Here is a 25148-nt window from a genome sequence, read left to right as displayed (position 1 = left end):
TTTCCGATGACAAGGTTGTCCTGACTCATGCAATTATTTTTGTTGCCGGCTACATGGCTATACTTCGCCTAAACGATTTGGGATGTGTGTCTTCTTCTCCCCGCTCCCTTGCTTCCTCCGCCCCCCGAGCAATCGAGGTGGGGGCGTGGATGGGGGAGGGGACGTGCCTGGCTTTCTTTCCACCCTCTATCTCTGAGGCTCAGCTAAAACGTTACAAGCTACCCGGCGGGGCTCCGGTCTTCCCGGGAGCGCCCCCGGGGGTGGGGCTGAGCGGCCGCGCAGGCGCACTGCAGCAGCGCCGCGCCTGCGCGGTGGAGAGGCTGAAGGAGGCGGGGGATTGGTATGCGAGCGAGTGTGCGAGGGGAGGAGGCGTCGGGGCCCAGCGTGGTACTACGACGGGCGCGGGCCGGAGGGGGCGGGGGGATGCGCCGCGGCGGCCGCGGCGGCGCGGGCGCTGGGGCTGGGGCTGGTGTTTGGAGGCGCCAGAGCAGCGGAGCCCGGTCTCGCCGCCGCAGCAGCGCGGGTGTCGCGCCCGGCCTGAAGACGCCGTACCTTTTTGCCCCTCACCTTTTTTTTTTTTTTAAATAACCGGAACCAATGAACGCAGCCGGGACCCGAGCTCCGGAGGCCGCCGGTGCCGAGGGGACCAGGCTGGCGCCCGGCAGGAGCTCGCGTCTGAGGCGGCGGGGGCGGCCCGAGGAGTCGCAGGCGGCGGCGGCGCCTCGCGGAGCGGGCGAGTGGCCGGCGGCCGGAGAGCCGCTGCGCTTTCCGCCCGCTCCTCCTCCGCGCCCTCATCCCGCCGCGACGCCCGGCCGGGCCTCGGGCTGCCTGCGGCGGCGGCGCTGGGCTGCGCTGCTGCTGCTCGGGCTGCTGGCGGCCGGCGCGGCGGACGGCTGCGAGCTGGTGCCCAGGAACCTCCGCGGGCGGCGGGCGGCGGGCTCTGCAGCGGCAGCCGCCTCCTCCCCCGCCGCGGCAGCGGGCGACAGCCCGGCGCTCCTGACAGGTGAGGGCTCGGGGGGGCGGGGGGGGCGGCGGGCGGGGCTCGGCCTGGCGCTCCGGGACCCCCCTCCTCGGGAGGGGCCCGCTATTCGACAGCCCCGGCCGGCGCGCGCTGCGGAGCGGGGCTCCCAGACGCCGGCGCCCTGGCCGCTGCTTCGTCGCGGTCCCCTACACTCCGGACGCCTTCCCTCCCCCCCATCCCGCGGACGCCGCGCCCTGGACAGAGCCTCTCGACGGCGCTCGCTTTTCCCCCCTTTCGTCGGGTTCCCGGGTGTTCCACGCAGAGCAATGCGGCGGTTTCTCTTCTGTGCTGCAGAAAAGCCAGCAGGATCTGCAGGATACTGGGCTGGTTTTTTTTTTTTTTTTTTTTTTTTTGAAGCTGCTAGGGAAAGTCAGCAGCAGCAGCAGCAGCAATGCGGTATTGAGTCTGCCTCTTGGTGTTGCTTTTGCAAAGGCAGCTGGCAGCGGGTCTCACAGGTTCAAAGCCCCGCTGAGCACAGTGTCCCAGGGGAGGCTGCTACAGAGGATTCTTTGAGAACCATAATACCTCTGGTGGTAGTGGTTCCGTATTGGTGTGCGGAAACCTCCAAGTCTAGCGTGTATTTTTTGAGGGGTTGGGAGGAAGGCCGTTTTAAAGGATAGAAAGTGTTTGCTGGTGGGAGCATCACTGGGTGACAAAGGGTGCAGACAGCTTGGCAGGTATCCAGAATATACCTAAAATTTGCCAAGTGCAGGATATTCGGAGCTTGTATTTGAGCAGCAGTTCGGATAGACTGCACCAGCACCTTTTAATATAGAACGTTCTCGAAATTACTGAAAACTTGCGAACATGTTTGGTAAGGTTAGGTGGAAAACTTTGAAAGCCTTCCAGTGCCCTGTACAACTGATATGTTGTGGTTTAAGTCATGATGTAAGGATCTTGAAACGATTTACTTTGGAAAAGTAGGGGAGCTAAAGTAATGGTTATTATTTTTCTTTGTACTTTATTTTTAAAAGTGACCTGTAGGTTTTCTACGTTAACTGCAAGACTAAAAGAGGGAAAAAGTGAAGTGGAACAAGATGACCCATGATTAATTTAACAAAGGTGATAGTCAAACAGGCGTCTGAAAGTTACTAACAGCTGCTCTGAGAAGTGCTCAGGAGCTATATTCTTTACAGCAAAGCAGCTTTTCTCTGGGATCTGTCACAGGATGTTTACTGTTCTAGAGAGGAGGGTGTTGGTAAACTTTCTCGAGCTCTTTGGAAGTAGAACATAATGATCAGAATATATAACTTGCTTTACTCTGAAACACATCGAGCCCTTTTAACTGGAACTTGAAACGTCAGACCCATCACTGGGTGATTTGGATGAAATGGTTACAGAATGATCCTTAGTAGGAGCACGGTGTAGTTTGAGTGAGAGGATAGATTGGATAGTTTTATTCTTTGAGTAGCCTTTGTTCTCCAAATGAAAATGTGGCGAATAAAAGTGTAGAGAAGAATAGTGATTATTTGGAAAGTAGCAAGATAAAACTATAATGCGAAGGTTTCATACCTCATGCAGGAAGGGAGGGAGCAGAAATATTTGGGCTTCTAAAAGCTGTAGGAGTGTGACTCTTGGTTTCTGGAGCAGAAAAGTTTGATTAATAAATAATTGTCTCATGTTTCATCAATATGTAATTGGTGGGAGGGCTTGCGATTCAGAAAACTTAGTACTTATTAACCACTAACAATATATTGTATATTATGTAGATTATATCAGGAAAATGACTTCAGATGGAATTTTATTTTAATAATCTATAATCCTTTTGAAGATGAATTTCTCTAGGTTACTTATGGCATTGTGAAAAGGGAAGGGTGATTCTTATTGGATAAAAAGTCTGATACATCACACAAAATGAGTTTGTGCTCTAGTGCTTTAAAGTAAGTTTACTAAAATAATACTAACCCTGGCGTTTATTTTTAATGTTCTTATTCTTTCCTTTTGTTAGAATATTGATTTTTAACAAGTTAAACATTTCCATTTAAAGTTTAAGGTAATCAAACTACACAGTGTAAAAGTTAAATTGTGGTCATTTTAATAAGTTTGTGTAAATACAGTCATTGGCACTGGTATCTGAGAAAGGTAAATTGAAAGTCCATGATAAAGTTAGAGCATATTGAGAATTTCTTTGAACTATATGGTCTCTGTAGTGCTCCTTCCTATTCTTCTGATGGTATGAATAGTGCTTTCTTTTATGGTTTCCATTTGTAAATGCTGTGCTACCCGGAACATAATTAATTATGGCTACTGTACACTTCAGGAAGTAGAACCATAGACTGAACTTAAAAACTGTGTTATCATATTCTAGGCAGTGTTAATGGATAGAAATGGAGTGGAGTGCATCAGTGATAAAACTAACCTTCATGTGAATTTTGAAAATGGAAAATTCTTGAAAGAATCCTGGGAGAAGAATTGTTCTCTCTGGCTCCATGTTAAAGTTGTCATTTAACAGTGAGTGTTCTTAATAGCTCTGCAAATGACAGCCAAAATCACATTACCTTCTCTTTTCCTCTGCGAATTGGTATTTTTAATACTTACCTTTAGAAATTTCAGAAGAGTTTGCCTCTTACTAATAAAATCTAGAAAATATTCTTCTCCACTGAGGTTCACCTCTCGAGAGTTTTACTTTAGGGGTTTAGTGTATTTTAAGAATAAATTGCTTTTAAATCATCTATTGCATGCTTAGTTTTGAGCAAGCACGAGTTCTTGTAAAGAGACTGACAAATCATCAAAATAAACAGACCCATTGTCATAATGAATTTTGGTTTATTTTTTCATTTCCTTTTTTATGTTAGCTTTTCAGGATTCAATGTGCAAATGTTTTGAAAGGTGAAACCAATATATATAATGCCATGTAGTAAGGGCTTTAATTTTATATATATATTTTTATATATATATATATGTATGTATTTTTAGGTCTGTTACTTTGAAAGTGATTGAAATTTAAAGCAAGTTAGGGATTGCTGACTGAGAGGTTTTTCATTATAATCTAAAGCGGTGCTTTAAGAATTCAAAACATTCCTTTTTTTTTTTCTCTTTTGCCTAACAGATGTAGAATCAATGACTCGATCCCAGTGGGAATGATTGATCTCATCCAGATATGGTCCCCAAGAAATAGTTTATGAAAGGACAGTGAATATATATATACACACACATACACATACACACAAATATATAGCATATATAGAACACAATTCTTTTTGTTTTTAAATAACCTTTTAAATTTTTTATTGTGATTGATCAATTTGGAGCATAGCTTTTTTTTTTTATTCTTCTTCCCAAAGCTCCCCAGTACGTAGTTGTATATTCTAGTTGTAGGTCCTTCTGGTTCTGCTATGTGGGATGCTGTCTGAGAATGGCCTGAAGAGCTGTGCCATGTCTGTGCCCAGGATCCAAACCGGCGAAACCCTGGGCCGCTGAAGTGGAGCGCGCAAACTTAACCACTCAGCCACGGGGCCAGCCCCCATGAACACAATTCTTTATTCTGGCAAAATATGAGAATAATTGAAACATTAAAATTGTTTTTCTTTTATGTACTTGTTCAGAATTTTTTAAAACTAATTTTAACTTTAGAAATATTTGCTTCTGTCATTCTTTTTTTATGAATTAATGCAATCTTCTTTAGTGCCTATGTAAAGGTTTTATTTTAACTATAAGACTTTCCACTAATTTGGTATGTTAGGAATATAAAATTCATGTTTTAAAACATATCTTTTCTAAGTATTAAAATTTCAATGAAAATTTAAAATATTCTTAGTTTGAAAGTATAATAACCATTTAGTAAAGAAGAGCTACTTTACTCACTAGTGTTAAACACATCTGTGTTGTGGGGCTTTCATTAATTTAGGTGAAAATAGCTCATATGAGCATGATTATCGTTGGAAAATCTTAAGCTTCACTTTGAGTTCTCTCACCTTGCATCCCTAATATTTATCCAGCAAATGTTGGCACCTTTTTTTTTGTAGTAATTGGCTTCAGGGTAGTATATATACATTGCTTTGAGGAATATTTTACACTGTGTTTACTCGGGTTGATGTGTACATTGTGACAGTAGTTCAACTCACAGTGTCATTCACCTAGTACCAGAAAACATTGTTCCTCCTTTTGTGAAGTTGTTCTTTCTGAATTTAGCTTATGAGTTTTTCCTGAAGTCACCTTTTGATGGCTAGGTCTTCTGCTGTATCCTGTTTTTCCTTCACTGTAGTTATCATTACCAGTCCTTTTCTTCATCAGTCTTTGGCCATTGCTGTAGGGTTTTTTTTTCCCTTGCTGTTGCTAACTATAAGAGTAAAGAATCTACTTGTATCCATTTTTCTTTTTGATTTGCACCTGAGCTAGTAACTGTTGCCCATCTTCTTTTTCTTCTGCTTCTTCTCCCCAAATCCCCCCAGTACATAGTTGTATATTTTAGTTGCAGGTCCTTGTAGTTGTGGCATGTGGGACACCGCCTCAGCGTGGCCTGATGAGTGGTGCCATGTCCACACCCAGGATCCGAACCGGGGAAACCCTGGACCGCCTAAGCGGAGCGCGGCAACTTAACGACTCGGCCATGGGGCCAGCCGTTCTTTGTGTCCATTTTGATCTAGTCTATTCTGAATCTTTAAGAATTAGTGGTAATCTTATTAGTCTGGAAACATTGCATCTCTTGGTACTCTTCTTGAGAATACCTGGGCAGAACTGGCTAGTCTGTTTTGGGACCCCCCCTGGCACAGGAATAACTCAGAGGGCCAGTTGGGAAACTGGGCTCAGGATTTAGCTTAACTTTAACAGTTGGAGGATCCACACAGGTGTTCTTTAATTTTCTAAAGGCTTGCCTTGTGGTTGGATACATGCTAATGCTTTTGGATTAATTTAGACTTTTGAGTAACTATATCAAGCATTTTGGATGTTGGCTTACTCATTGATAATAATGCAGTGTGAAACACTTTCAAAATGATTCTTGACATCTGTATTTATGTATATGGTAGTTAAAGTTTAAACTGGTTAAGCTAACGTTAAAATTAACAGTAATATGATTAGCAGACCATTTTTGATATTCACTAGAATTTGGACCTTATCTTATTAAGATTTACTTAGGAGATTACTTCTGAATTGATCAGATTTCATCAGCCAAGCAATTATTAAGCACGTGCAGAATACCACATAGTAGCAATGGGAAAGAATACAAAAAAGAGTCACACATGGGTCTGCTTATTGGGAATAAGAGGTGTATTTATTAAACCATTACTAGTTGTCAGTATTGTGCTAAGTGCTTTATATGCCTCACTGTTCTTTTTTTTGAGGAAGATTAGCCCTGAGCTAACATCTGCTACCAATCCTCTTTTTGCTGAGGAAGACTGGCCCCGAGCTAACATGCATGCCCATTTCCTCTATTTTATGTGGGACGCCTGCCACAGCATAGCTTGACAAGTGGTGCGTAGGTCTGCACCTGGGATCTGAACTGGCGAACCCTGTGCCGCCGAAGTGGAATGCACGAACCTGACTGCTGCGTCACTGGGCTGTCCCCTACCTCACTGTTTTGATTCTGAGATTAACTCTGTTAGATAGCTGCTGTTAATTTCATATAAACTGATGCAGGATAATCTTAAGTAACTTGCTCAAGTCACACTTAGTAAGTAGCAGAGTCAGACATCGACCTGGGTTTCTCTAATTAAAAAGCGTTGATTCTTAACTGGTATGTTGTGTGCATCCTTATACACACAAATAAATGTAATAGTGAGACACACTGTGATTAGTACCATGATGGACTGCAAAATATTGGGGAAAGGAAAGGTATTAGGGAATATTACTTGGAAGAGGGTGGAGTCTGAGCTGGACCTTGATGTATAGATGAGACTTCTTGTGGAAATGAAAGAAAGGACTTTCTAGGAGGAGACATATGCAGGAATAAGGAAATTTAATACTTTTATTTGGGGTTAAGTATAGGGTGTCTGTAGGGTAGTGCGAAATGCAGGGAGAAAGAAGGTTGGGTCAAGTTATCAAGAGCTTTAATATTCCCTACTTTATTCCCTATGTATTGAAATGTCAACACATCTAAAACTGGGGTACTCAGCCATGTGCTTGGGAGTATGGGAAGCTACAGGAAAATTGTGACACATTTTCTTGGCATATCCATTTTACTAGATTATTTGGGAAACGAACATTAAATATTTAATCAGTAAGAATTTAAAACATTTAACAATACTAAACATGCACATGTTATGGAGAATGTAAATGTACTTTAATTTTTAAGGTAAAGCAAAAGGCTTAAAAAGGTATTTTGACTTTTCAGAGTGTTTTTTCCCTAAACTTAGAGTTCTAAATCTTTTATCCTGTCAGGGTTGAGAAGCACTATGGTTTTTGAACATGGGAGTGACATGACTTCTGTGTTTGAGAAAGCTAAGTCTATGTGGATGCAAGTCAGGAGATAATAAAAGTTAAGAGGTTAGGAAGCTATTTAGAAGTAGAGATCTTGAGAGTTTAGATTATGCAGTGGCTATGAAGATGTTTAGAGGAAATTTCATGAAATTTGTTTTATTGTTAGATTAGAAAGGAATCTATTTATAGGAAGTCTAAGAAACAAAAATTACTTTTAAATTTTAAACACCTAGAGTTTGTAGAATGACTTACTTAAGTTGGTGCAAGTCCTTGAGAATATGCAAGAAGAAACTCTGTTGTAGAGTGTCTTCAAATGTGCCTATTTAGTATAAAAATTATTATTTTTGTATATGATTGGATTTATATGTATGATAATTTACAAAGTAGTTTATGTAAAGCTTTTCAGTATTCCATATTTAAAAATACATGTTTTTATTTCTTAACAAAGGGTAATTGTTTCCAGATTGAACTAACATTGTAATGCGTCAGAGTTGATCTCCCCCCCTTTGAATAACAATGTCTCAGAGTAGTAGCATATTATTTGTTTCAAAATTAACTTGAATTTCATTGTATGAATTTCAAGCTTGATCTGTAGATGATTATTTCAAATGCCAAATCTAAATGATTTGTTCTTTTCCTTATGCTTCTAGATCTTTTTATTAGTAGGTAGGTATTAGGTATTCAATCCTTTTTGACACTTTCTAATCCTACCTGCAGTAACTCTTCTCCTTGACTGGTTTCATTGTTTATTTTAAGGGTGGTTCTCTCATAGGTCTCTGTCCTCAGTCTTGTGTTCCTCTAGTCTAGCTGAACATTTCCTCCTCAGAGAACTTCATTACTAAGAAAGTTCTAAATTGGGGGTGGGGAACCCCAAGCCAATGATTGGTTTGACTTTTGGCTTTATTTCATTTGGCCCTTGAGGTGATACTGCACAGCCATCATGGCTGCAGTCCTAAGTAATTTCCTTTCTGCTAGGCTCTGTCAGCCATATTGCCTAAAGTGAAACAATGTTAGGATTAAAGCTAAGATTAGTTGTAGAATGTTTAATAGTCGCTACTTAGTGTTTTCTTAAGATAGTGGTGACTTCCCCCAGGACCAGGCAACGACAGACTAGGACAGGACCAGTTTACTTGGACTAACATTCATCTCAAACTCAAGTGCTTTTGTTTGTCCCAGTGTTTCTTACAGATGAATTTTCTTTGTGTGCGCTTATGGATCTTGACCTGTATGTAACATACTCTTTTTCCTCTCCTCGTTTTCACTTTCTTTCTCCACCTCTCTCTTTGATCTTCCTAAACTTGCCATTCCATGGAACTGAACTCTTCAAAAACTATTTTACTCAATTAAGTACTGCGTTTTTAATTTTAAAAACATTTGGCATGTATCTTATTTATGTGATTAAAAAATACTGAGCAACCTCACCACAAATCCCTAGAGTAACAAAAGTGCTTTGTAGTTGTTTCTTAAATGATTCTCAATAAGTGAAAAAGGTTTTTTAAACCCTTACTTGAAGTTTTTATCTGCTTTTCAACACACTGTACCTTTTACAGGTTCATGTTATTACGCTCATGGTTTCTTTCCACTACTTTTTTTTTACCTTTTAAAAAATACCTGATGTTGAGTAATAGGTAATCTTAATCCTCTTCCTCCTTTATTCCTATCCTCCAGCAATAAACCTCTAACTTTTCCATTAGTGACAAGTATGTAATTTTTCCTCTGTTTCCCTACTGTCTGTCATCTTCAGCTCTTCTTTCTACTTTTTCACACACGCAGACTGGGTTAATCCTTGATATTTGTTTCTTTTGTATTTTTGGGTACCAAATTTTAAAAAACCTAGTTTAAATCTTTGTCTACGGGCTGGCCTGGTGGCGCAGCAGTTAAGTGCACACGTTCCCCTTCTCAGCGGCCTGGGGTTTGCCGGTTCGGATCCTGGGTGCAGACATGGCACCACTTGGCATGTCATGCTGTGGTAGGCGTCCCACATATAAAGTAGAGGAAGATGGGCACAGATGTTAGCTCAGGGCCAGGCTTCCTCAGCAAAAAGAGGAGGACTGGCAGTATTTAGCTCAGGGCTAATCTTCCTCGGGGGGGAAAAAAAAGAAAAAAAAATGTTTGTCCAACTGTGGGTATAGGTACCCTTTGCTATTTTTTGAATTTGCTTTTTAAAATATACCTTTCAGGGTACATCCAGTGTTTGGTTCTAGGTCTGTTGAAATGGATCTTAAAAAGAACCATAGAGGCTAAAAGTGAGAAAGTCGGGAGGGCCAGCCTGGTGGCTGAGTGGTTAAGTTCACGCGCTCTGCTTTGGTGGTCCAGGGTTTCACCCGTTTGGATCCTGGGCGCGGACATGGCACTGCTCATTAGGCCATGCTGAGGTGGCATCCCACATGACACAACTAGACGGACTCACAACTAAAATATACAACTACGTATTGGGGGGATTTGGGGAGAAAAAAGAGAAAAGATTGGCAACACTTGTTAGCTCAGGTGCCAGTCTTTAAAAAAAAAAAGTCAGACTTCAATGAATGTGTGCGTGTGCACATATAGTTGTAAACTTTATTAAGTGCCTGTTTTGTGCCATTATTAAGTGACTTTTTGATGAGAGGAACTGGGGATATAAAAATGTTGAAATTGGCCATTTTTATTGTTACAAGAAGAGTGTAAACTTGAAAATTACCTAAGAGTGGATTGCATGATCTAAAAATAGTGTATAAATATTATATTTGTTTTTTTAAAGGAGACTACTGTGGTAGCTTATCTAGTAGCATTCCTACATTTACTGAAAATGTCTATTTTTGAATATTTACTAGAAGTTTCTTGTTATACATTTGCAGTATTAAAAATAAGCCCCCCTTTCCCCTTCTTTGGAACAAGGGTGTGATATAAATAAATGTAGTTCTTTTTTGTTCACTCTTTTGTATTTTATTCTTCATTGACAAACAAAACAAACAAACAAAACACTTCAGTGATTGTTATGTACTAGTCACCAAGTTAGGTGTTTGGAATTTCAAGATCAGTAAGATATGTATGGACCCTGCCTTGTATTCCAGGAGGAGATATATCTTCTTTCTTTTTTTAGATTGGCACCTGAGCTAACATCTGTTGCCAATCTTTTTTTTTTCCCTTCTCCCTAAAGCCCCCCAGTACATAGTTGTAGATTCTAGTTGTAAGTCCTTCTAGTTGTGAGATATACCTTCTTAAAGGGTGATGATACATTGTGATGAGGGTGTTAGGGCATAAGGGTGTATGCTGTATTTAACAGAATAACAAAGATGGAGTTCCTCACTTTGATGTGGAGAGGTGGGTTGTTAATGAAGACTTTTTCCCCCAGAGTAAAAGTATTCACTGAGAATGCGTAAGAGTTTGTCAGATAGGGAAAAGTATAATGGTGAGAGAGGAGGAAACTGAGTGGAGAATGACATTTATCATAGACATTGGCATTTGAGAGTGCTAACTGGAGATTGTGAATTACCAAATACCCACTATGGTAGAGTCAGTGGTCAGCCAGTTTGTAGTGTATCTTCATCCATGTTTGTGTGTGGAATTCAAATTTATGCCTGGCATTGTATATTTTATTTCATTGAATCCTTATAGAATCCTTATGAGATTATCATTATCCCCATAATGTTACTACATATAGCGGAGATTTAGGATTGCTCTCAAACGCTATATACCTTAAAAATCTGCCAGTGCCGAGGGTCTTTATGATGAAGCACAGAGTGTGATTGGAGTTGAATTAGGAAACGAGGCTGGAGAAGTAGCAGAATTAAACATTCTGATTAATGTTAAATTCTAGATCTTTATTGGCCAAGGAACCTTATGAGTTCCTTCTTCACTTAGCTTTGGTAAATAACCAGTTTTTCTTTTCTTAAAATTTTTCTATTTTCTGAAATCTTAAAAAAACACTAGTTTAAAATATAGAATTCCTGGGGCTTAAGACAAATGACTTAAAAAAAATTAGTATCCTCAATAGGTGGGGAATTACTATTTGTACTTTGTTTTCATGACTATACCTTAAGGATGGAATGTAGTTTTGTTTTTTTTTCCTTTTTATTAAGATTATGATAGTTTACAACCTTGTGAAATTTCAGTTGTACATTATTGTTAGTCATGTTGTAGGTACGCCACTTCACCCTTTGTGCCCTCCCCCACCCCCCTTTCCCCTGGTAACCACCAATCACTTCTCTTTGTCTATATGTTAACTTCCACCTATGAGTGGAGTCATACAGAGTTCATCTTTCTCTGTCTGGCTTATCTCACTTAACATAATACCCTCAAGGTCCATCCATGTGGTTGTGAATGGGACAATTTTGTCCTTTTTTATGGCTGAGTAGTATTCCATTGTATATATACACCATATCGTCTTTATCCAATCATCAGTTGATGGGCACTTAGGTTGCTTCCACGTCTTGGCTATTGTAAATGATGCTGTGATGAACACAGAGGTGCATGGGACTTTTGGAATTGCTGATTTCAAGTTTTTAGGATAGATACCCAGTAGTGGGATGGCTGGGTCATAAAGTATTGCTATTTTTAATTTTTTGAGAAATCTCCATACTGTTTTCCATAGTGACTGTACCAGTTTGCATTCTCACCAGCAGTGTATGAGGGTTCCTTTTTCTCCACAACCTCTCCAACATTTGTCACTTTTTGTTTTGGATATTTTTGCCATTCTAACAGGTGTAAGGTGATATCTTAGTGTAGTTTTGATTTGCATTTCCCTGATGATTAGTGAGGATGAGCATCTTTTCATGTCTCTATTGGCCATTCATATATCTTCTTTGGAGAAATGTCTGTTCATGTCCCCTGCCCATTTTTTGATCAGGTTGTTTGATTTTTTGTTGTTGAGTTGTGTTAGTTCTTTATGTATTATGGAGATTAACCCTTTGTCAGATAAATAACTTGTAAATATTTTTTCCCAAATAGTGGGTTCTTTTTTTGTTTCAGTCCTGTTTTCCCTTGCCTGGGAGAAGCTCTTTAGTCTGATGAGGTCCCATTTGTTTATTCTTTGTATTGTTTCCCTCGTGTGAGGAGTTATGGTGCCTGAAAAGATTCTTTTGAAACTGATGTCAAAGAGTGTACTGCCTATATTCTCTTCTAGAAGACTTATTGTTTCAGGCCTAATCTTTAGGTCTTTGATCCATTTTGAGTTTATTTTTGTGAATGGTGAAAAAGAATGGTCAATTTTCATTCTTTTACATGTGACTGTCCAGTTTTTCCAGCACCATTTGTTGGAGACTTTCTTTTCTCCATTGTAGGCCCTCAGCTCTTTTGTGGAAGATTAGCTCTCCATAGATACGTGGTTTTATTTCTGGGCTTTCAATTCTGTTCCATTGATCTGTGCACCTGTTTTTGTACCAGTACCTTGCTGTTTTGATTACTGTAGCTTTGTAGTATGCTTTGAAGTCAGGGATTGTGATGCCTCCAGTTTTGTTCTTCTTTCTCAGGATTGCTTTAGTAATTCGGGGTCTTTTGTTGCCCCATATGAATTTTAGGATTCTTTGTTCAATTTCTGTAAAGAATGTCATTGGGATTCTGATTTGGATAGTGTTGAATCTGTAGATAGCTTAAGGTAGAATGGACATTTTAACTATGTTTATTCTTCCAACCCATGTGCATGGAATGTCTTTCCATCTCTTTGTGTCGTCATCAATTTCTTTCAGGAAATTCTTGTAGTTTTTGTTGCATAGATCTTTCACTTCCTTGGTTAAGTTTACCCCAAGGTATTTTATTCTTTTTGTTGCTATCGTGAATGAGATTGAGTTCTTGAGTTCTTTTTCTGTTAGTTCGTTGTTAGTGTATAGAAATGCTACTGATTTATGTATGTTGATTTTATACCTTGCAACTTTGCTGTAGCTGTTTATTATTTCTAATAGTTTTCCAATGGATTCTTTGGGGTTTTCTATATATAAGATCATGTTGTCTGCAAACAGCAAGAGTTTTACTTCTTTCTTGTCCATTTGGATTCCTTTTATTTCTTTTTCCTGCTGAATTGCTGTGGCCGCACCTCCAGTACTATGTTGAATAAGAGTGGTGAAAGTGGGCACCCTTGTCTTGTTCCTGTTCTGAGAGGGAGGGGTTTCAGTTTTTGTCCGTTGAGTATGATGTTGGCTGTGGGTTTGTCATATATGGCCTTTATTATGTTGAGGTACTTTCCTTCTATACCCATTTTATTGAGGGTTTTTATCATAAATGGATGTTGGATCTTGTTGAATGCTTTCTCTGCATCTATTGAGATGATCATGTGGTTTTTGTTCCTCATTTTGTTAATGTAGTGTATCACATTGATTTGAACCATCCCTGTGTCCCTGGTATAAATCCCACTTGATCATGGTGTATAATTTTTTTGATGTATTATTGTATTTGTTTTGCCAAAATTTTGTTGAGGATTTTTGCATCTATGTTCATCAGTGATATTGGCCTGTAGTTTTCCTTCTTTGTGTTCTCCTTGTCAGGTTTTGGGATCAGGGTGATGTTGTCTTTATAGAATGTGTTAGGGTTTTGAGAAGCATAGCATTTTTCATCTCCAGCTTTTACGTAGGCCGTAAGTCTGTTCCTGCTTTTGTACAGTGTGATTAAGAGCATAGCCTCTAGTCTAGAGCAGGATTTCCTGGGCTTGAGTCCAGTGTGACTGTGGTTTTGTACTTTTGGGTAGGTGATATAATCTGTTAGTGCCTAAATTTCCATATCTCTAAAATGGATTTGAAGAATAAATGAGTTAGTCTGTGTAAAGTGCTTAGAGCAGAATCTGGCAAGTGTTAAATGTTCAATTATTGTTGACTTTTTTTTGATCTACAGATTTAGATGTAGGATAGTTGTAGAAATGTGCTGTGATACAGTGAGAATTATTGTTAAGATGTTTTATGTTGCATTTAAAAAAGTCTGAAGACATAGTTTGAGTCTCTTCTGTGATCTAAATAACCATTAATGGTCTGAGATTAGTTAAAACTTTGTAGAAACATGAAACTGTAGACAGTGAGAGTGAGGAGTGCTGTGGTATTTTTAAAAAGTTGGTAGCATTAGCTTAAATTGTTTTGTACTTTTGTTATTTTATATTATTAAAAGATGTAAAGCATTTTGCAGCTGAAGTATCAGACTTAAACTTTTACACTCAGAAACTAAAGATTTTTATTATAGAAAAGATAGAACATACCGAAAAGCATTAAGTGGAAAATACGTCTACCTCAATAACTAGAGATAAGAGCTGTAGCATCAGTTATGGTGTTTTTAAGATCTGTGGGTATATTTTTATATATTTAATAATAAACTCATAGAGATTATTTTTAATGTGAAATTACTTAGTAAATAATGGAATGTTAAGTATATTCCAGGCGCGTGGTAAATATTGGGGACACAGTGATGAAGAAGATTGATGAGGTCTTTTTGTCTTCATGGAACTTGCATTTCACTTGGGAAGATAGGAAAAACAAACAGTATTTTAATTTGTGAGAAATGCTATCAAGGAACAAAAGAGACATAAGATAGAAAACAATGTGGATGGTATGGGGACTCCTACTCATTTAGGTAGTCTGGTTAGGGAAGGCTCCTGAGAAGGTCACATTTAAGGTGACAACTGAAGGATAATAAGGAAACAAGTCTGTGAAGAGTTGGGGAATAGCATGCCACACAGGGGTAATAGCATGGACAAAGACCTTGAGGCAAGAAAGAATTTGAATTATTTGAAGAAGTGAAAGAATATCGTTTTGACTGATCGTCTTGATGGAGGGAGAGAGTAGCATGGGATCGATCTAGCTCTACGAGAGAGAAGAATCAGACGGTACAGAGCCTCATAGACCCTGTTTAGGGTTTATTCAGTGGGTGATAGAAAGTAGTGAAGCATTTTAAGGACGGGAGTGAAGTGGTATGGATTTACGTTTTTGTTTTTGGTTTGGCCTAGGTTTTTTTTCCATTAAAGATTGGCCCTGAGCTAATACTGTTGCCAATCTCTCTCTCTTTTTTAAAGCCTCCCAGTACATAGTTGATATTCCAGTTGTAGATTCTTCTAGTTCTGCTATGTAGGATGCTGCCTAGGCATGGCTTGATGAGCCATGCTAGGTCTGCGCCCAGGATCTGAACTGGTGAAACACTGGGCCGCCAAAGTGGAGTGCATGAACTTAAGCACTCGGCCAAGGGTCTGGCCCCTAGTTTTTTTTTTTAATGGAAAAACCGTAGCATAAAATTTACCATCTTAACTATTTTTAAGTGTGCAGTTCAATAGCATTAAGTATATTCACATTATTGTGAAACAGATCTCCAAAACTTTTTTATCTTGCGAAACTGAAACTCTATGCTCATCAAGCAACAGCTCCCCCCAGCCCCTGGTAAATACCGTTTTGCTTTCTGTTTCTATGAATTTGAGTACTTTATATAACTCATATAAGTGGAATCACGTAGTGTTTGTCTTATTGTAACTAGCTAATTTCACTTAGCATAGTGTCCTCAAGGTGCTTTTGTGTTGTAGCATGTGACGGGATTTCTTTCCTTCTTAAGGCTGAATAACATTCCATTGTATGTATAGTCATGTGCTGCATAATGACATTTTGGTCAGCAGTGGATTGCATGTATGACAGTGGTCCCATAAGATTAGTACTGTATAGCCCAGGTGTGTAGTAGGCTATACCATCTATGATGTTTGCACAATGACAAAATCACCTAATGATGCATTTCTTAGAACATACCCCTCTTGTTAAGTGATGCATGACTGTATATACCACATTTTTAATATCCATTCATCTGTCATTGGACACTTGGATTGCTTCCACCTCTTGGCTATTGTGAATAGTGCTGCTGTGGACGTGGGTGTGCAGTATCTCTTTGAGACTCTACTTTCAATTCTTTTGGATATATACTCAGTGATGGGATTGCTGGGTCATATGGTAGTTCTGTTTTTAATTTTTTTTGGGGAACTTCCATACTGTTTTCCATGGTGGTTATACCATTTTACAATCCTGTCAACAGAGAACACAGGTTCCACTTGCTCCATGATTTACATTTTAATGATTTCTTTGTCTGCTGTTTAGGATATAAATTGTTGGAAGCAAGAGTCACCACAGGGAGATTGCCTAGGAGTCCAGTTAAGAGTTAATAATGGCTTGGATTAGGATGGTAGGAGGAGAAGAAGAGTTAACAAGGTAATTTGGAATTAGAATTGGTTGGACTTGCTGAGGGATTGGCAAACGGGTGAACGAAAGGAAGGAATTAAGGACAGCTCTTAGATTGATGACTTCAAGGTTCCTCATGACCTCCATGATGCTAATGCAGGTAGGAAAGTCTTCCTCAGGAGCCCTCGACGTATTTCTTCTTATATCTCATAGGTCAGACCTGGGTTATTGGACAAGGCAAATAGGATTTCCCTTGTTTAGAACAATCATGTTTCATTCTCCTAAGACTGGGGGGAATAGCCCACCTTCCTGAGCACATTGCTGCCCCATGCTTGAACAGAATGGAGGTCCTCTTAGGAAGGAAGAAGGGAGGGAATGACACATAGTAATTTGCTTTGCGAGCTTTAGGAAAATATCTTGACCTTTTTTTGCCTCATTTAAAAAATGGAAATAGTACTACTTCACAGGGTTGTTGTGGAGATTAAATAAAACAGTGTATTTGAAGTGCTTGGCAAGAAATAAATGCTCAATAAATGTTTTCTTTACCTCATTTCCTCCATCCTCCCAATTATCTTGTTTTTTTCTTTCCCATTTAGAATAGTTTATTTTGAGCCCTAGGCCTTAGGAGCCGTTGGTTCTTTTTTTTTTTTAAATTTGAATTCATAATACTTTACATCATTGTGAAATTTCACTTGTACATTATTTCTTGTCTGTCACCACATAAGTGCTCCCCTTCACCCCCTGTGCCCACTCCCCACTCCTCTTCCCCTGGTAACCACTGAACTGTTTTCTTTGTTAATGTGTTTGTTTATATTCCACATGTGAGTGAAATCATTTGGTGTTTGTCTTTCTTATGGGGTCTGGCTTATTTCACTTTGCATAATTCTCTCCAGGTCCATCCATGTTGTTGCAAATGGGATGATTTGGTCTTTTTTATGACTGAGTAGTATTCCATTATGTACATATACCACATCTTCTTTATTAATTCATCAGTTGGTGGGCACTTGGATTGTTTCCATGTCTTGGCTGTTGTGAATAGTGCTGCAATGAACATGGGGTACATATGTTACATTGGATTGTTGATTTCAAGTTGTTTGGGTAGATACCCAGCAGTAGGATAGCTGGGTTTGTGGTAGTTCTATTTTTAGTTGTTTGAGGAATCACCATACTGTTTTCCATAGTGGCTGCATCAGTTTGCATTCCCACCGGCAGTGAATGATGGTTCCCTTTTCTCCACACCCTCTCCAACATTTGTTGTTTTTAGTCTTAGTGATTATAGCCATTTTAACAGGCGTAAGGTGGTATCTTAGTGCAGTTTTGATTTGCATTTCCCTGATGATTAGTGATGTTAAACATCTTTTCATGTGTTTACTGGCCATCTGTATATCTTCTTTGGAGAAATGTCTGTTCATATCCTCTCCCCAGACTGGGCTGTTTGTTTTTTTTCTTGTTCAGTTGTGTGAGCTCCTTATATATTATGGAGATTAACCCCTTATTGGATATATGGTTTGCACATATTTTATCCCAGTTGGTGGGTTGTCGTTTTGTTTTGATCCTAGTTTCTTTTGCCTTGCAGAAGCTCTTTAGTCTGATGAAGTCTCACTTGTTTATTTTTTCTTTTGTTTCCCTTGTCTGAGAAGATGTGGTATTCGAAAAGATTGTTTTAAGTTCAATGTCAAAGAGTGTACTACCTATATTATCTTGCAGGAGTTTTATGGTTTCAGGACTTATCTTCAAGTCTTTGATCCATTTTGAGTTTATTTTTGTGTATGGTGTGAGATAATGGTCTACTTTCATTCTTTTGCATGTGGCTGTCCAGTTTTCCCAACACCATTTATTGAAGAGACTGTCTTTTCTCCATTGTATGTTTTTGGCACCGTTCTTGAAGATTAGCTGTCTGGATATGTGTGGTTTTATTTCTGGGTTTTCAGTTCTGATCCATTGTCTCTTTTTGTACCAGTGTCATGCTGTTTTGATCACTGTGGCTTTGTAGTACATTTTGAAGTCAGGGATTATGATGCCTCCAGCTTTGTTCTTTTTTCTCAGGATTGCTTTGGCAATTCGGGATCTTTGGTTGCCCCATATGAATTTTAGGATTCTTTGTTCTGTTTCTGTGAAAAATGTCATTGGGATTCTGATTGGGATTGCATTGAATCTGTAGATTGCTTTAGGTAGTATGGACATTATAACTATGTTTATTCTTCTAATCCATGTGAATGGAATCTCTTTTCGTCTCTTTATATCATTATCTATTTCTTTCAATAGTGTCTTATAGTTTTCATTGTATAAGTCCTTCACCTCCTTAGTTAAATTTATTCCTAGGTACTTTATTGTTTTTGTTTCGATTGTAAATGGGATTGTATTCTTGAGTTCTCTTTGTAAGTTTGTTATTAGAGTACAGAAATGCAACTGATTTTTGTAAGTTGATTTTGTACCCCGCCACTTTACTGTAGTTGTTAATTATTTCTAATAGTTTTCTGATGGATTCTTTAGGGTTTTCTGTATATAAGATAATGTCATCTGCAAACAGAGTTTCACTTCTTCTCTCCCTATTTGGATTCCTTTTATTCCTTTCCCTTGCCTAATTGCTCTGGCCAAAACCTCCAGTGGTATGTTAAGTAAGAGTGGTGATAGTAGGCATCCTTGTCTTGTTTCTGTTCTCAGAGCAATGGTGTTCAGTTTTTCCCCATTGAGTGTGAGGTTGGCTGTGGGTTTATCATATACAGCCTTTATTATGTTGAGGTAGTTTCCTTCTATCCCCCTTTTGTTAAGAATTTTGGTTTTTTTTTGAGGAAGATTAGCCCTGAGCTAGCATCTGCTGCCAATCCTCCTGTTTTTGCCGAGGAAGACTGCCCCTGAGCTAAAATCCATGCCCATCTTCCTCTATTTTATATGTGTGGCACCTACCACAGCATGGCCTGCCAAGCAGTGCCATGTCTGCACCAGGATTGGAACTGGCGAACCCTGGGCTGCCGAGGCAGAACGTGCGCACTTAACTGCTGTGCTACCAGGCTGGCCCCTGTTAAGAATTTTTATCATAAATGGCTGTTGGATCTTGTCAAATGCTTTCTCTGCATCTATTGAGAGGATCATGTGGTTTTTATTCCTCATTTTGTTAATGTGGTGTGTGTATTACATTGGTTTGAGGATGTTGAACCATCCCTGTGTCCCTGGTATAAATCCCACTTGATCATGATGTATGATCTTTTTGATGTATTGCTGTATTTGGGTTGCCAATATTTTGTTGAGGATTTTTGCATGTATGTTCATCAATGATATTGGCCTGTAGTTTTCCTTTTTGTGTTGTTCTTGTCAGGCTTTGGTATCAGAGTGATGTTGGCCTTGTAGAATGTGTTAGGAAGTGTTCCATCTTCCCTAAGTTTTTGGAATAGCTTCGAGAGGGTTAGGTATTAAATCTTCTCTGAAAGTTTGGTAGAATTCCCCAGGGAAGCCAGATGGCTTACATGAGGGCTTACTGCTACCAATTTATCACTTGTTTTCTGGTGTCTGGCTCTTCCTTTGTTTCTCATCCTGTGTGTTTTGGTCTACCAGTCAAGTTATGTCATTTTTATGTTGTTTTTCTTTGTTTTCTCTTTATTTGTTATTTGTGTCTCTGTTCTGCTTTTTTGTTTAGTGGTTACCATGAGGTTTGTATTCAAAATCTTGTGGATAAGATAGTCCCTTTTTTGATGGCTCTTATTTCCTTAGACTAAATGGATTCAGTCCCTTTCCTCTTCCTCTCCTAAGTTGTTTTTCTTACATCTTATTACATCTTGTGTTATGAGATTGTGGTTAAAATGACAAGATTATCTTTGTTTTTGGTGTTTTCCTTCCCTTTGTCTTTAATGCCATACTTGAGTATTTGCTATCCTGCTCTGATTCTGTCTACCTAGTTATCTCCTTACTCTGTGCTTTGTAACCCCCTTCTCCCTGCCACCCCCCTCCTTTTTTCAGTTATGAGGGCCTTCTTGAGGATTTCTTGTAGGGAGTCTTGTGGCTGTCAACTCCCTCAGCTTATGTTTGTCTGGGAAAGTTTTTAATTCTCCATCGTATCTGAAGGATATTTTCACTGGATAGAGTATTCTTGGCTGAAAGTTTTTGTCCTTCAAAGATTTGAATATGTCATATCAGTCTCTCCTAGCCTGCAAGGTTTCTGCAGAGAAATCAACTGAAAGCCTGATAGGGGTTCTCTTGTAGATTATTTTCTTCCGCCTTGCTGCCCTTAGTAGTCTTTCCTTGTCATTCACTTTTGCCAGTTTCACTACTATATGCCTTGTAGTAGGTCTTTTTACATTGACGTATTTAGGAGATATGATAACCTCTTCCACATGCATTTCCATCTTCTTCCCTAGGTTTGGTAAGTTCTAGTATTTCTTTGAACAAGCTTTCTGCTCCATTCTCCTTCACTTCTCCTTGAATACCTATAATTCTTATGTTGCATTTCCTAATTCAGTTGGATATTTCTTGGAGGCTTTCTTTGTTTCTTTTTAGTCTTAGTTCTCTCTCCTCTATCTGGAGCATTTCAACATGTCTATCTTCACTTATGCTGATACACTTCTTTATGATGTCTGCTTGCACATTCAGGGAATCCATATTTTGTTTTATTTCTACCATTGTGTCTTTCATCTCTAATAATTCTGATTGATTCTTCTTTATAGTTTCAATCTCTTTCATGAAGTAGTTCCTAAACTTGTTGAGTTGTTTTTCTACATTCTCTTTTAAGTCGTTGAATTTTTGATGATAGCTATTTTGGATTCTTTGTCTTTTAGATTACATATTTCTGTGTCCTCAGGACTGATTTCTGGGTACTTGTCATTTTCTCTCTGATCTGGAGATCTAATATAATGTTTGATGTTGCTAGAGGGAGTGGCTCTTCTTTTGCATCTTTGTGTTATTTGGTCGCAGTTACCACCTGTCACCACTGGGTGGGGGTCGAGAACCGCATATTCTGAGCCCTGTGCCTTCTGTGAGACCCCAGGCAGTGGAGTCAGCACTGGGTGGGTAGGGGAAGGGATGCTTTCTCCTGCGTGCTCTCAGGGATTTCTCGCTCTGCTCTTGCTGTCTGCTCTCCTGGGGTGTTGACTTGATAAGGTCAGCCCCTGCGAAAGGTTTCACCCCCATAGAGGGTTTCACTCTAGGCTGCAAGAGCCCATTGGAGATCCTTGATGTTCTCGTGAACGAATGTCCCCTTTCCCGTTCCTTCCCTCTTGGAGGCCTCCCATGGTCCTAGATCACAGTCTTTAGGGGAGGGAGCGAAGGTTTCTCTTACCCCATTCCACCTCCTCCAAGGGGGACTCCAGCCTCTCTGCCCTCCATCATATGGCTGCGTGGATCTCTCTGATGCTTTTTGTGTTGTGTTGGGATGTCCTCTGTTGGAGTATGAGTATCCTTTTCATTGTATGTTGGGGGAGAGATTACTGGAAGCTCACTCTGCCATGATGCTGACGTCACTCTGTATTTCTTTTAATGGTATGACTGTTTTTCTGATCAACCAAACACAAATTCTTGGAGTTACATTTGACCTTTTCCCCATTCTTTCCATTCTTATTGCTACCACATTCATTCTGAACTAAACCATTTGTGCTAGAGGAGGCAATAATTTTGTAACTCATCTTGTGCTCTTCTATCCTACTTTCGTTAATAAAACTTTATTATTTTCCATTAATACCAAATTAAATTTAAACTTTTTATAAAATTCATAGTGGACACAAACTTGTGCTGATCTTCTGCATGTTGTAAATATACTCCAGCAAAATTAGGCCACTCCTTGTTCTTTGAACACACCTTATTTCCTTCTATATTCCTTTGATTGCATGTTTCCCTCATACTAGTGTGTCCTCTCCATCTCTCAAGGTTCATTTCAAATGTTTGTTCAATTAGTAAATGTTTATTGAAAATATTCTGTGTTCGGTGTTCTGTTGTACAAGTTGGAGATATAACGGTGGGCAAAAATGGACACAGTTCCTGCTGTGTCATATTTCTTTTGTCATAAAGTCTTTCCAAAGTCATCTTCAGTAAGACTTGACTTCTTCCTTCTTGGAACTTTCTTACTGCAATTCTAACTGGCAATATCTGTCTACTTGTGTTGTATCACAGTGGTTCTTCTTTCTTTTTACCCATTTGAAGTATCTTCTGTCTTTTTACTCGTCTTTCTCATAAAAGTTGTACCATAGTCTTGTAAATACTTTTTGACTTGAAGGTTTGTTTTTGATTGTAATCTTTTGTAGTTGATGATAAAGGTATCATGATTTACAAATATCACTTTGACACAGTGTGCCCAATGCTTTAAAATATATGGATAGTTAGTCTGGAATATAGTGTGATTTAATCATTAACATCTGTTCTTATCTAAGATGTCTTTGTTGGTATTAAAAGATTTTATGTGTTAAATGTTTTTGGGAAGAACTGTAGCACACATCTTTGTGACTGCTAACTTCTAGTGGGAAAATGTAACAGGATCAACTTTCAGATTTTCACTTACATAAACTGAGCAGTTATGATTAATATATTACTCAGTTGGCTTAAGTCATGAACTCTTCTTGATAATTTCACATCTTTTTGAAAGGAGTTTGGGGAAATTAAAATGATGTGATTATTAAAAAGGCTGGAATTTTATGAATTTTTAATCTCACAGACTTTAAAAAACATTTAAAAAGTACTGGTTAATGTAAAATTAAAAGTAGTAAAGTCAGTACATAGTAGGTGTGGACTGTGAGATACGTTGTGCTACTTAGTTGGGGAGTATATTTATTCAATAAATGATTGAATGCCTAGTGCTAGACCCTTTTTAGGTGGTGGAAAAATAGAAAACTAAATAAGTGAAGTCTCTGCTCTTGTGATTTCACTTTTAATGCTCTGGTTATTTGTTGTGTAATTATAATTTTGCTGTATACAGTATGTGATCTGTGAACAAATTGGCAACTTCCTCATTTGATAATTGCCACTGATCCCAGTATTCACTAGTTCCCAGACTCCTTTGTAATGAAGCTGGGTGGCACATTGGTTTTGTTTCTTAATCTGTTTACTTATGTATAGTGTCAGTTATACAGGTCACGATAAATCTCTTTGAGTCTTATACAAAGCATATGTAAGTACATGTGTTCTAAACTAACCTTTAATGCAGTGTACTAGACCTACAACTAGAGCTCAAATCTATTAACTCCCAGTCCTGTGTTGTTTTTGCCATGTGCTATGTAAAATTTCTTAATGGGATCTACTTTAAAATGTCATAGAAGCATGCAAGTATATTGATCCTTTGAATTTGGTCAAACATATGAAAACCTATGATAAATTGTTTAAACTTGTTTATAAATTCATCAACTAGCTTTTATAGTGTACTGGAAATTTAGTTTTACATTTTGCAGTCTTTAAAGGTTTTTTTTCAGGTACATGGCTGGTGGTCATGATATTCCATCATAAGCTGTGAATATTAAACTCTTAATAATTAGGACTGTTCTTTCCTTCATATTTTAGATTAGTAAAGGGGTAAAAAATTGTTATGATATTTTAAGGCCTCTAATTTATAATGAAACAAAATAAGATTAATAGAATCTGGTTAGGAATTAAAAGATAATAAGTCTGTTTTTGGTTTTTTTTGGGTGAGGAAGATTGGCCCTGAGCTAACATCTGTTGCCAGTCTTCCTCTTTTTTGCTTGAGGAAGATTGTCCCTGAGCTAACATCTTTGCCAGTCTTCCTCTATTTTGTATGTGGGACCCCTCCACAGCATGGGTCAGTGAGTGGCATATAGCTCCTCACCTGGGATCCAAACCTGCGAACCCTGGGCTGCTGAAGCGGAGTGCGCGAGCTTAACCACTATGCCACGGGGGCAGCTTTGATAAGTCTTTTTTTGTCTTGAATTTTTTAAGATTTCTAAATAAACAGCAGCTATTTTTTGTTAAATACAAATTCCAGAGCAAGGCATGATATGTTTATAGATAATTCCTTCCTAATCATGATGAAGTTGTTCCCAAAAAATCTTACTCTAGCAGAATTTGAAGTTGAAGAACTAAGATCTTATGGGAAAAATATGCTTTGAAGTGAGGATTAATAACCCTATGAAATTCTTTGTTAATATGTGTTTCCTAAAGAAAATACCATAGTAAAGAATTGTTTGCATGTTCTGAGTTAATTCAGAAAAGTTAATTTCCATTTATCATCCTTTTATTTATAAGGAAGGGTTCAGAATTTCCTTCTGTAGCTTGTGAGATGCTTAGAAACCCATTTTAGGTTGTAATAGATACAGTATGTACAGTAAGGAGCAAATTAGTATGCTACTCAGTATTTAGTCCACTGGAAAGTTAGATATCCTTTTTTTGTTGCTTGGAATTGTTGATTCATTCTGCTTGGGGTCCACAGTGTTTCCAGATATGCTGATTAACTTGGATAAATACAATGGGAAAAGCTTTGGGTAAATTTATCTAATAACTCCTTGAATATCCCTGCTATTACGGCTCATATATCTTCAGTAATTCACAGAGTATTGGTAAAATTCGAATTTTTCCTATTGGGACCTTGTATCAGGAGACAAGATGATGATGTACATTCTGACTTGGCTCTGTTCCCACTGCTTAGATGCGTCTTTGGACTTTCCTAGCTTTCAGACACAAGGGAATACTTTTAAGGCTAGGCAGACTTTTCCTAGGTTTCCTCTAACACAAGATTGCATTTT

The 25148-nt window shown here is 38.9% G+C and overlaps 1 protein-coding gene across 2 annotated transcripts in view; it reads left to right on the top strand.

Moving 5' to 3' along the window:
* The first annotated feature begins 383 nt into the window (after window positions 1-383).
* Window positions 384-25148, top strand: part of STIM2 (stromal interaction molecule 2) — a 167346-nt gene continuing 142581 nt past the window's right edge. For both annotated transcript variants that reach the window (XM_046656689.1, XM_046656688.1), the window contains exon 1: window positions 384-1003. In XM_046656689.1, coding sequence (XP_046512645.1) covers window positions 598-1003 — 406 coding nt within the window. In that variant the 5' untranslated portion in view covers window positions 384-597. The remainder of the gene's footprint in view (window positions 1004-25148) is intronic.

Source organism: Equus quagga, chromosome 3 (assembly GCF_021613505.1).
Source record: "Equus quagga isolate Etosha38 chromosome 3, UCLA_HA_Equagga_1.0, whole genome shotgun sequence".
Lineage (NCBI taxonomy): Eukaryota > Metazoa > Chordata > Mammalia > Perissodactyla > Equidae > Equus > Equus quagga.
Note: the sequence above shows the minus strand (reverse complement) of the source record. Positions and strands in the feature narration are given on the sequence as shown.